This window comes from Rattus norvegicus, chromosome 1, assembly GCF_021556685.1.
Source record: "Rattus norvegicus strain SHRSP/BbbUtx chromosome 1, alternate assembly SHRSP_T2T, whole genome shotgun sequence".
NCBI lineage: Eukaryota > Metazoa > Chordata > Mammalia > Rodentia > Muridae > Rattus > Rattus norvegicus.
This window is the reverse complement of record NC_141534.1, coordinates 77232927-77246387: the sequence shown is the minus strand read 5'-3', so window position 1 is coordinate 77246387 and position 13461 is coordinate 77232927. Positions and strand designations below refer to the sequence as shown.

General features: G+C 42.2%; 1 protein-coding gene and 1 pseudogene across 1 annotated transcript in view; both read left to right on the top strand.

The window, feature by feature from the left end:
• Vom2r27 (vomeronasal 2 receptor, 27) overlaps positions 1 to 11034 on the top strand; it is a 34486-nt gene extending 23452 nt beyond the window's left edge. Inside the window, exon 6 of the mRNA NM_173130.3 lies at positions 9854 to 11034. Within this exon, the coding sequence (NP_775153.2) occupies positions 9854 to 10776 (923 nt within the window). The 3' untranslated portion in view covers positions 10777 to 11034. The remainder of the gene's footprint in view (positions 1 to 9853) is intronic.
• A 1095-nt stretch (positions 11035 to 12129) lies between these two features.
• On the top strand, positions 12130 to 12929 carry LOC108348628 (60S ribosomal protein L7a pseudogene; annotated as a pseudogene).
• Positions 12930 to 13461: the final 532 nt, after the last annotated feature.

Genomic DNA, 13461 nt, shown 5'->3' with positions numbered 1-13461 from the left:
GTCAGAATGATCCTGATTCATGTCCATTCTGATAGCCTGTGTCTTTATATTGGGGAGTTGTGTCCATTAACACTGATAGATGTTAATAACCAAGGATTGCTAATTCCTGTTATTTTGGTGGTGGTGGTGGTGGTGGTGGTGGTGGTGGGGTGTGTGTGTGTGTGTGTGTGTGTGTCCCTTCTTTGCTAGAGTGAAATTATTTATTGCTTGCATATTCAGGAGTGCAGTTAATCTCCTTGGGTTGAAGTTTTCTTTCTAGTATTTTCTATAGGGATGGATTTGTAGAAAGATTATGTTTAAATTTGACTTTGTCATGAAATATCTTGATTTCTCCATGTACAGTGGTTGGCAGTTATGCTGGTCTCCTAGAGTTATGTGGTCTCCTAGAGTCTGCAAAATATATGTCCAGGCCCTTCTGGCTTTTAGAATCTCCACTGAAATTATTCATTTCTTGTGTTTTCTTGAGTGTAGTTAGCCTTGTTGGGTTGAAGTTTTCCTTCTAGTATCCTCTGTAGGAGTAGGTTAGTGAAAAATACTGTTTAAATTATGTTGTGTCATGTAATATCTTGCTCTTCCCCTGTATGGTGATGGAAAGTTTTGCTTTCTGATGTCTGAGGTCCCTTAGGGTCTTCAAGACATCTGTCCAGGCCTTTCTTACTTTGAGCATGTCCATTGAGAACTCAGGTATAGTTCTAATAGATAAGCCTTTCTATCTTATAGGCATTTTTTCTTTTTTTTTTTAATTTTTCCCATTTTTATTAAATTGGGTACTTCTTATTTACATTTCAAATGTTATTCCCTTACCTGGTTTCCTGTCCATCAGCCCCCTAAATCCTCCCCATCCACTTCTATAAGGGTGTTCACTTCTCCATCTACCCCCCTTACCACCCCACCCAACAATCCCATATACTGGGGGTCCAACCTTGCCATGACCAAGGGCTTCACCTTCCACTGCTGCCCCAATAAGGCTATACACTGCTACTATACAGTTGGAGCCAAGGGTCAGTCCATGTATATTCTTTGGGTAGTAGTTTAGTCCCTGAAAGCTCTGGTTCGTTGGCATTGTTGTTCATATGGGGTTGCAAGCGCCTTCAGCTCTTTCAGTCCTTTTTCTAATTCCTCCAACCAGAATCCTGTTCTCAGCTTAGTGGTTTGCTGCTAGCATTCGCCTCTGTATTTGACATGTTCTGACTGTGTCTCTCAGGAGACATCTATATATGGTTCCTGTCAGCATGCACTAATTAGCTTCATCAATCTTATCTAGTTTTGGTGGCTGTACATATATGGGACGCATGTGGGGCAGGTTCTGAATACCTGTTCCTTCCATCTCTGCTCTAAACTTGGCCTCCATATCCCCTCCTATGGATATTTTTGTTTCCCCATTTAAAGAAGGAGTGAAACATCTAAATTTTGGTCATCCTTCTGCAGTTTCGTGTGGTCTGTGCATTGTATCTCGGGTATTTCGAGAATTTGAGCTAATATCCACTTATCAATGAGTGCATACCATGTGAGTTTTCTGTGATTAGGTTACCTCACTAGGGATGATATTTTCTAGATCCATACATTTGCCTATGATTTTAATAAAGTCATTGTTTTTGATGGCCGAATAGTATTCCATTGTGTAGATGTACCACATTTTCTGTATCCATTCCTCTATTGAAGGGCATCTGGGTTCTTTCCAGCTTCTGGCTATTATAAATAAGGCTGCTATGAACATAGTGGAGCATGTATCTTTGTTATATGTTGGAGCATCTTTTGGGTATATGCCCAGGAGAGGTATAGCTGGGTCCTCAGGTAGTGCAATGTCCAAATTTCTGAGGAACCACCAGACTGATTTCCAGAGAGGTTGTATCAGTCTGCAATCCCATCAAAAATGGAGGAGTGTTCCTCTTTCCCCACATCCTCCCCAGCAGCTGCTGTCACCTGAGGGTTTTTTTTTTCCATCTTTATTAACTTGAGTATTTGTATTTGCATTTTGATTGTTATTCCCCTTCCTGGTTTCCGGGCCAACATCCCCCTAACCCCTCTCACTCCCATTGAGAGTGTGAGGTGTTCCCCTCCCCATCCTCCCCCCATTACCGCCCTCCCCCAACAATCATGTTTACTGGGGAGGGGGTCAGTCTTGGCAGGACCAAGGACTTCTCTTTCCACTGGTGCTCTTACTAGGCTATTCATTGCTACCTATGAGGTTAGAGTCCAGGGTCAGTCCATGTATAGTCTTTGGGTAGTGGCTTAATCCCTGGAAGCTCTGGTTGGTTGGCTTTGTTGTTCTTATGGGGTCTCAAGTCCCTTCAAGCTCTTTCAGACCTTTCTCTGATTCCTTCAACGGGGGTCCCAATCTCAGTTCAGAGGATTGCTGCTGGCATTCGCCTATGTATTTGCTGTATTCTGGGTGTGTCTCTCAGGAGAGATCTACATCTGGTTCCTGTCAACCTGCACTTCTTTGCTTCATCCATCTTGTCTAATTGGGTGGCTGTATATGTTTGGGCCACGTGTTGGGCAGGCTCTGAATGGGTGTTCCTTCTGCCTCTGTTCTAAACTTTGCCTCCCTATTCCCTCCCAAGGGTATTCTTGTTCCCCTTTTAAAGAAGGAGTGAAGCATTCACATTTTGATCATCCTTCTTGAGTTTCATGTGTTCTGTGCATCTAGGGCAATTCAAGCATTTGGGCTAATATCCACTATTCAAGAGTGCATACCATGTGTGTTTTTCTGTTAGTTTCCTGTGCTTGCCTCTAGCCATCAGGTTGTCTCTGGTGTTAGCTTGTCTTTCTGTCTTTGACAGTGGTTTGACCCTCCTGTAAGCCTGTGTCCGCACTCCTTTAGACTTGTTTTCTTTCAGCAGGATCTGAGAACTGAGAGTTGCTCCTGGGTTTGAGTGACCTGAAGCTCCCAGGCAGGTCGCTTGGAGCAGAAGAGTTGGTCTTACCTCTGCTTTCAGGTGTGTCAGTGCTCCAGGTGACTGGCTTTCAGCTCTGGTTTAGGTAGAAACCCAAAGGGGCCTGCCCCTGAGGGCTCCTAATTTTCAGTGCCCAGAGGGCACAGAAGGCACAGAGGGCACTAGTCGGGTTCTTTTTGGGCCAGGAATGTGAGCAGAAGTTGCAGTCTCCCTGAGCTCTTAGGATTGTCTGCAATTCTGTGCAACCAGCTCTTTCCCCCACAGGATTTGGGTACAGAGAACTGTGGCACTGGTTCATTGCTAGGTGTAGGCAGAAACCAGATGGTTCCTGCCACTGACTGCTCCTATGTTCCTGTATCCAGAGGGCACTAGGCTAGTTCCTCTTGGGTCAGGAATGTGAGCAGTAGTGGTGATCTCCCCTTAACTCCGAGGATTGTTTGCACTTCTGAGAGTCTAGCTCTCTCCCCCATGGAATTTTGGTACAGAGAGTTGTGGGAGCAGTTCAGCCCTGAGCACAGGCAGAAACAGGAAGTGTCCTATCCCAGAAGAGTGCCTTTGTGTGTCCTGAGGCCACTAGGTAGGTCACTTGGAGCAGAAGAGTTGGTCTTACCTCTGCTCTCACCTGTGTCAGCACTCCTGGTGACTGGCTTTCAGCTCTCAGTGCAGGCAGAAACTGGAAGGTTCCTGCTGCTGACTGTTCCTGGGTTCCTCTGCCTAGAGGGCACAGAGGGCACTAGGCAGGTTTCTCTTGGGTCAGGAATGTGGACAGGAGTAGTTGTCCCCTCTGAGCTTTCAAGATTGTCTGTACTTCTGGGAGACCAGCTCTCTCCCCGATGAGATTTGGGTACAGAGAATACTATCTATTCTTAAGAGGTCATGGGACTCGGTCCCCAGCTCCGAAAAAAAGAACAAAAAAAAAAAAAGAGGTCATGGGACATCAGTGCAGTAGAATGTCCTTTGAAATCCTAATCTTACAATGATGTTCCTATATGTGTCCCAAATATAAAGTATACATGGTGTTCTCTAAGTTTCTTCATTCTCTGAAGCAACCTGACTGAATTCGTATTCTGAAATTGTTGGCACCTTGAAGTATCTCACCAGTTATACAGTTCTCATAACCCTGAACAACATTTGAACACTGTTCCTGATAGCTTGTCAATTTACTCTTAGTTCATAATGTACACATATGAATTTTGCCATATTTTCAATAGATTAACAAAGTACCTATATTTCTGTATACCTTTTAATTTTAAACTATACTTAATTTCTTTGTATCATCACATTACTATTCATATTCCTATATGATACATACTAATCAGGATTTTGCCCTCACCTAACTCCTCCTAGATCTTCCCCATTTTTATGCCCAGCCAGTTCTCCACACTTTCTTTCTCTTTTTTTTTTAAGAGAGAAAGGAGAAAAAAATCCCACCGAACCAAACAAAACAAGAGTTAAGTAAAACACTCAGTCTCACACACATGCATGCACGAACTATGGAAGCATAAAGTTGCAAACCAAACTATTAAGAAAAATTCTGTAAGACCAGAAATAAACAGAAGACTAGGCCACACTAGTCAGAAGAACACAGAACTTCTGCTACACCAAATTAAGCACCAGGAGTGCTGCTCTTAACCTGGTCATAGACTCCCTCTGGATTAATGCTCATTCAGGCCACCAGAAATCCATGCCACAAAGACCAGAAGACCAAAGAAGGAACAGAAACCAAAAACCAAAACCAAACCTAGAAAATAGCAGCTAGCTTTATTATGGTCCTAAACTCAGATACCCAAACGCCAGTGTAAGAACGCAATAAACAGACCAAATCCCATAGGGAAGAGAGATGAAAACCCAGAAGTGCAGACATCCTGAGACGACAGAACAGACTGCCATTTCTGCACACCTCTGCCCACATCCCTGGTCCAAGGAGAAACTGAACAGGGCCTCTGGACACAGGAATATACGAACAGGCAGCCACTGGTACCTGTGGTTCTGGTCTGTGCCCAGGACTAAACTGAACCTGTCAAATAGCTCCCTGCACCCAAATCTTGTTGGGGAGAGAACTGGACCCTCAGAAGTGCAGACACTGGGGGCTAGAGAGATGGCTCAGTGGTTAAGAGCACTGACTGCTCTTCCAGAGGTCCTGAGTTCAATTCCCAACAACCACATGGTGGCTCACGACCATCTGTAATGGGATCTGATGCCCTCTTCTGGCATATGGGCAGAATGAACGTGTATACATAATAAATAAATCTTTAAAAAAAAAAAAAAAGAAGAAGAAGAAGAAGTGCAGACACTCCTGAAAAATCAGAGAAGACTACGCTCTGCCCACATTCCCAATCCAAGAGGGAATTGCCTAGTGCCAAATGAGCGCCCTGGGTACAAGGACCTCGGAGCAATCAGAGGCAGGACACTTCTGATTCCTCCCCACACGGAGAGCTGAAAGACAGTCACCAGGAGCACCTACACACCTGAGATCAGAGTACCTGTTCCCAGAAAGGGGTAAAAGAAAACAGGAAAACAGTTCTACAGGCGTTCTGACACAGAGGCCTACAGAAGGGTCAAGCCACTCTCAGAAACAGCAAGACAAGCAAACACCAGAGACAACTGGATGGTGAGAGGCAAGTACAGGAACCTAAACAACAGAAACCAAGACATCGTGAGAGTCCAGTTCTCCCACCAAAGAAAACACTGAATATCCAAACACACCAGAAAAGCAAGATTTAGATTTAAAATCACATTTTATGATAATGATGGAGGACTTTAAGAAGGATATAAATAACTCCCTTAAAGAAATGCAGGACAGGATGGAGAGATGGCTCAGCGGTTAAGAACACCGACTGCTCTTCCAGAGGTCCTGAGTTCAATTCCCAGCAACCACATAGTGGCTCACAACCATCTGTAAAGAGATCCGATACCCTCTTCTGGTGTATCTGAAGACAGCTACAGTGTACTTATATATAATAAATAAATAAATCTTTTTTTAAAAAAAGCAGTAAGGGAAAAAGGTCAAGTGACATATAAAGGCAGACCTATAAGAATTACACCAAACTTCTTACCAGAGACTATGAAAGCCAGAAGATCCTAGGCAGATGTCATACACACCCTAAGAGAACACAAATGCCAACCCAGGCTACTATATCCAGCAAAACTCTCAATTAATATACATGGAAAAACCAAGATATTCCATGCCAAAACCAAATTTACACAATATCTTTCTACAAATACAACCCTACAAAGGATAATAGATGGAAAACTCAAACACAAGGAGAGAAACTACACCATACAGAAAGCAAGGATATAATCTCCTTGCAATGAAACCAAAAGAGAGATGCACAAACATAATTCCACCTCTAACAACGAAAACAACAGGAATCGACGACCACTATTCCTAAATATCTCTCAACATCAATGGACTCAATTCCCCAATAAAAAGACATAGACTAACTGACTGGATACATAAAGAAGACCCAGCATTTTACTGCATACAGGAAACACACCACAGGGACAAATACAGACACTACCTCAGAGTGAAAGGCTGGAAAACAACTTTCCAAGCAAATGGTCAGAAGAAGCAAGCTGGAGTAGCCATTCTAATATCAAATAAAATCAATTTTCAACTAAAATTCATCAAAAAAGATAAGGAAGGGCACTTCATATTCATCAAAGGAAAAATCCGCCAAGATGAACTCTCAATCTTAAATATCTATGCCACAAAATACATTAGATGCCACAAATACAAGGGCACCTACATACGTAAAAGAAACCTTATTAAAGCTCAAACCACACATTGAGCCTCACACAATAATAGTAGTAGATTTCAACACCCCACTCTCATTAATGGACAGATCGTGGAAACATATTAAACAGAAACAGAGAGAAACTAACAGAAGTTCTGAACCAAATGGATTTAACAGGTATTTATAGAACATTCCATCCTAAAACAAAAGGATATACCTTCTTCTCAGCACCTTGTGATAACTTCTTCAAAACTGACCATATAATTGGTCACAGAAAGGTCTTATCAGATACAGGAAGATAGAAATAATCCCGTGCATCCTGTCAGGTCACCACAGAATAAGGCTGGTCTTCAATAACAATAAGGGAAGAACGCCCACATATATATGAAAGTTGAACAATGCTCTACTCAACGATAACCTGGTCAAGGAAGAAATAAAGAAATTAAAGACTTCTTAGAATTTAATGAAAATGAAGGTACAACATACCCAAACTTATGGGACACAATGAAAGCTGTGCTAAGAGGAAAACTCACAGCTCTGAGTGCCTGCAGAAAGAAACAGGAGAGAGCATGTATCAACAACTTGACAGCACACCTAAAAGCTCTAGAACAAAAAGAAATAAATAAACCCAAGACTATTAGAAGGCAGGAAATAATGAAACCCAAGGCTGAAATCAACCAAGTAGGAAGCGAAAAGACTATACAAAGAATCAACAAAAGCAGGAGCTTGTTCTTTGAGAAAATCAACAAGATAGATAAACCCTTAGCCAGACTAACCAGAGGTCACAGAGAGTGTATCCAAATTAACAAAATCAGAAATGAAAAGGGAGACATAACTACAGAATCAGAGGAAATTTGAAAAATCATCAGATCCTACTACAAAAGCCTATATTCAACAAAACTTGAAAATCTGGAGGAAATAAACAATTTTCTAGACAGATACCAGGTACCAAAGCTAAATCAGGAACAAATGAACCATCTAAACAACCCCATAACTCCTAAAGAAATACAAGCAGTTATTAAAAGTCTCCCAACCCAAAAAGAGCCCAGAACCAGATGGGTTCAGTGCTGAATTCTATCAGACCTTCATAGAAGACCTCATACCAATACTGTCCAAACTATTCCACAAAATAGAAATAGACAGAGCCCTAGCAAGCGCAAGGCCCTGGGTTCGGTCCCCAGCTCCAAAAAAAAAGAGAAAAAAAAAAAAGAAAAGAAATAGACAGAGCACCACCAAATTCCTTCTATGACGCCACAATTACTCTTATACCTAAACTACACAAAGACCCAACAAAGTAAGAGAACTTCAAACCAATTTCCCTTATGAATATTGACGCAAAAATACACAATAAAATTCTTGAAAGTCAAATCCAAGAACACATCAAAATGATCATCCACCATGATCAAATAGACTTCATTCCAGGTATGAAGGGATGGTTCAATATATGGAAAACCATCAACGTAATCCACTATATAAAAACCACATGATCATTTCATTAGATGCTGAGAAAGCATTTGACAAAATTCAACACCCTTTCATGATAAAAGTCCTGGAAAGATCTGGAATTCAAGGGCTATATCTAAACATAGTAAAAGCAATATATGGCAAACCAGTAGCTAACATTAAACTAAATGGAGAGAAACTTGAAGCAATCCCACTAAAATCAGGGAGTAGACAAGGCTGCCCACTCTCTCCCTACTTATTCAATATAGTACTCAAAGTCCTAGCCAGAGAAATCAGGCAATGAAAGGAGTTCAAATGGATACAAATTAGAAGGGAAAATGTCCTTATCATCCTTAGTCATCCTTAGAACAACCTTAGAACATCCTTAGTCATCAGGGAAGTGCAAATCAAAACAACCATGAGATTCCACCTCACACCAGTCAGAATGGCTAAGATCAAAAACTAAGGTGACAGCAGATACTGGCGAAGATGTGGAGAAAGAGGAACACTCCTCTATTGTTGGTGGAATTGTAACCTGGAAATTGTAACCAGTCTGGAAATCAGTCTGGAGGTGCCTGAGAAAATTGGATGGTGCACTACCTAAGGACCCAGCCATACCACTCCAACATACAACAAAGACACATGCTCCACTATGCTCATAGCAGCCTTATTTATAATATCCAGAAGCTGGAAAGAACCCAGATGCCCTTCAACAGAGGAATGGATACACAAAATGTGGTTCATCTACACAATAGAGTACTACTCAGCTATCAAAAGCAATGACTTCGTAAAATTCATAGGCAAATGGATGGAAATAGAAAATATCATCTTGAGTGAGGTAATGCAATCACAAACACACACACACACACACACACACACACACACATGATATACACTCACTGATAAGTGGATATTAGCATTAAAACTCAAGTTACTCAAGATAAAATCCATAGACCACATGAAGCTCAAGAAGAAAGTCAACCAAACTGTGGATGTTTCAGTCCTTCTTAAAAGGGGGAACAAAGATATTCATAGGAGGGGATATGGAGACAAAGTTTGGAGCAGAGACTGAAGGAATGGCCATTCAGAGCCTGCCCCACCTGGAGCTCCAGTCATTATATATACAGCCACCAAAACTAGACAATATTGATGAAGCCAAGAAGTGCATGCTGACAGGAGCCTGGTACAGCTGTCTCCTGAGAGGCTCAGCCAGAGCACGACAAATACAGCAAACCATTAAACTGAGAACAGGGTCTCTGTTGGAGAAATTAGAGAAAGGATTGAAGGAGCTGAGTGGGCTTGAAACCTCATAAGCACAATACCAACCAACCAGAGCTCCCAGGGACTAAACCACTACCCAAAGACTACACATGGACAGACCCATGGCTCCAGCTGCATATGTAGCAATGGATGGCCTTGTTGGGCACCAATGGGAGGAGAAGCCCTTGGTCCTGCCAAGGCTGCATCCCCCAGTGTAGGGGAGTGTCAGGGTGGGGAGGTGAAAGGGGGGGGTGGTTGGGGATGGGGAAGACACTTATAGAAGGGGAGGAAAATGGTATAGAGGGAAACTGGGAAAGGTGATAACATTTGAAATGTAAATAAAATATATCCAATAAAAAAGGGAAAAAAGAAATATTATCTGGAAAGTGTTTTTATATGTGCATCAGAAACAGCATAATTGTTCTGATAACACTGCAGTGTGTGGGAGCTAGGAAATGGCTTAGGATAAAAGAGAAAACCATAGTATGCACTCATTATAAACTGCATTTCTTTCAGATGTGGATCAGTGTGTGAAGTGTCCAGAAACTCACTATGCAAACATAGAGAAGATCCACTGCCTACAGAAAACTGTGACATTTCTGTACTATGATGACCCATTGGGGAAGACACTTTGCTTCATGTCCCTGGGTTTCTCCTCACTCACAGCTGCTGTTCTTGTGGTGTTTCTGAAGAACAGGGACACCCCCATTGTCAAGGCCAATAACCTGGCTCTCAGTTACACCCTGCTCATCACTTTGATGCTCTGTTTTCTCTGTCCCTTGCTCTTCATTGGCCGTCCCAGCACAGCCTCCTGTATCCTGCAGCAAAACATTTTTGGGCTTCTGTTCACTGTGGCTCTTTCCACTGTGTTGGCCAAAACTATCACTGTGGTTATAGCCTTCAAGATCACTTCTCCAGGAAGAATTAGAAGATGGCTGCTGATATCAAGGGCCCCTAATTTCATTATTCCCTTATGCACCCTGCTCCAAGTTTTTCTATCTGGAATTTGGCTGACAACCTCTCCTCCATTTATTGATAAAGATGCTCACTCAGAACATGGACACATCATCATCATTTGCAATAAAGGCTCAGCTGTTGCTTTCCATTGCAACCTTGGATACCTGGGAGCACTAGCCCTAGTGAGCTACTTTATGGCTTTCTTGTCCAGAAACCTACCTGACACATTCAATGAAGCCAAGTTCCTGGCTTTCAGCATGCTGGTGTTCTGCAGTGTCTGGGTCACCTTCCTCCCTGTCTACCACAGCACCAAGGGGAAGAACATGGTGGCTATGGAAGTCTTCTCTATCTTGGCTTCCAGTACATCTCTCCTAGGCATCATCTTTGCCCCCAAGTGCTACCTCATATTATTAAGACCAGAAAGGAATTCACTTAGCTATATCAGGGACAAAACATATGCTAAAAGCATAAAACCTTCTTAGCATCCTTATGTGCCTCTTAAATTAAACAGCATCATTGAAGGCAATTGTTGTTCTTCACTATCTGAACACTCACATATAAAGTCATAATTGTACATTTGATCCAGGGGCTATTATTTCTTTAGATAGTCATATATATGTACCTAATGCTTTTTTCACATTAAAATATGTGCTGCATTTTTCGTCTTCCTCTTCTACTTACTATTAGTTTTGTGCTATTGATTTAACTTGCAATAAAATCCAAATTTCTGAGTTCTTCCACTTGGATCATTAACATATTTTATTAATTTGACAACTGGATTGCAAAAGATTTATTTCCTCTATTAATTACGTGTGCCGATGAACAGATTCAAGTCATATATGAAGAGTTTACTTTTTTTAATACTTTGTGAATTTGACATTCAATACAGCAAACTTGCATCAATAGAACATTTTGCTTCGGAAGTCAATACATTTCTTAAATTTGTCATGATTTCCATACATACGTGTTTTATTCTGAAAAAATCTAATTCCTTTGTATGTGATGTAAGCTTTCATGAAAATTATTCTATACCATGTCACTGCAAGTGAGCTACATTCTAAGTTATTGTGAACTTACGACCTTATTTTACAACCCATTGCCAAAGGGCAACTGGAAAAACCAATTGGCTGTCAGTATATAAAACCACTCTTTGAATGATGGTAATGAAAGACCACCGGGATGGGGAAGACCCCCACTCAAATCTCGAGGCGACACAAAAACTCACGAGGAACCGGTCTTGATATAATGAACAAGAGGTGTATTTGAGGAACCAGAGCTCTGGGACGACACGTATCTCACATAGGAGACAGAGGAGTCGACCCCGAGCCCAATTAGGGGAAGATAATTATAGGGAAAAATACATAGGCAGTTGGCAACAGTCACACAATGCAATTTCATTGGTTTGTTTACATTGGCACACATGATCTAACTTGGGCTCAGTTTAACTCTAGGCCACCCTGATTCTGGGACAAGCTGACCCTAGTTCTTGTTTTTCTCAGGACTGTTGAGTCAGGCCTTATTGAGGCCAGATGGTTTATGGTGACTATGGCCAGGCTACTTCCTCAAAACATGTTATGTTATTCTTTGCTGTGAGGTGCACCTGTCCTCACAGCAGGGTCAGTGGGGGATAGTTTAAAATCCTTATTCTTTCAGTAATATCAAATGTACAGCTGTAACTACTCCCTCTGGCTCTCTGTTCACTTCTCTGTTTTACTCTAATCATCTAAGCAGCCTCTATCTTTTTACTTCTTCACAGTTCAACACCTTTCACTAAATTGGTATATATTAATGTGTTATTAAAATATGTTTTTAAGTTTCTCTTCCAGTCAAGCAAGATGCCCAAAGGAAAGAAGGCCAAGGGGAAGAAGGTGGCCCCAGCCCCCGCCGTGGTCAAGGAACAAGAAGCCAAAAAGGTGGTCAATCCTTTGTTTGAGAAAAGGCCTAAGAACTTCAGCATTGGGCAGGACATCCAGCCCAAAAGAGATCTCACACGCTTTGTCAAATGGCCTCACTACATCAGGCTGCAGCGGCAAAGATCCATCCTCTATAAGTGGCTCAAAGTACCTCCTGCCATCAACCAGTTCACCCAGGCCCTGGACAGGCAAACAGCGACTTAGTTGCTTAAGCTCGCCCACAAGTACAGGACAGAGACAAAGCAGGAGAAGAAGCAAAAGCTGCTGGCCCAAGCTGAGAAGAAAGCTGCTGGCAAAGGGGACGTCCCAACTAAGAGACCACCTGTCCTCCGAGCAGGGGTCAATACAGTCACCACCTTGGTGGAGAACAAAAAGGCTCAGCTGGTGGTGATTGCCCATGATGTAGACCCCATTGAGCTGGTGGTTTTCCTGCCTGCCCTTTGTCGAAAGATGGGGGTGCCCTACTGCATCATCAAGGGAAAGGCCAGGCTGGGGCGCCTGGTCCACAGGAAGACGTGCACCACTGTTGCCTTCACACAGGTTAACTCGGAAGACAAGGGTGCTCTGGCTAAGCTGGTGGAAGCTGTTAGGACCAATTATAATGACAGATATGATGAGATCCGCCGCCACTGGGGAGGCAACGTCCTGAGTCCTAAGTCTGTGGCTCGCATTGCCAAGCTGGAAAGGCAAAGGCTAAAGAACTCACCACTAAACTGGGTTAAATGTACACTTAAGTTTTCTGTACATAAATATAATTACAAAATTAAAAAAATATATATGTTTTTAAAAAGTGTTTTGCTGTTACAATTTTCTATGCTCATCAGGAAACCAAATCTATTATTTATATATGTGTGTATGTGGTGTGTGTGTGGTGTGTGTGTGTGTGTGTGTGTGTGTGTGTGTGTGTGTGTGTGTGTGGTTTTTAAAGACAGAGTTTCTGTGTAACAGCGGCCTGGCTCTCCTGAACTCACTTTGTAGACCTGGCTAGCCTCAATCTCAGAGATGTATCTACCCCTCTGCCTTCCAAGTCCTGGCATGATGAAAAACATGTGCCACCACCCCCAGCCTCTAATTTTCTTCATTATTGTGTATACTTCTAGCTTTGCTATCAGTATGATGCTAGCTTTGAAAAAAGGTTTTCTAATTTGTAGAATAATTTAAGAATAATTGATATCTGCTACAACAGTTGGTGAGATGGCTTAGTAGTTAAGAGCACTGACTGCTCTTCCAGAGGTCGTGAGTTTGATTCCCAGT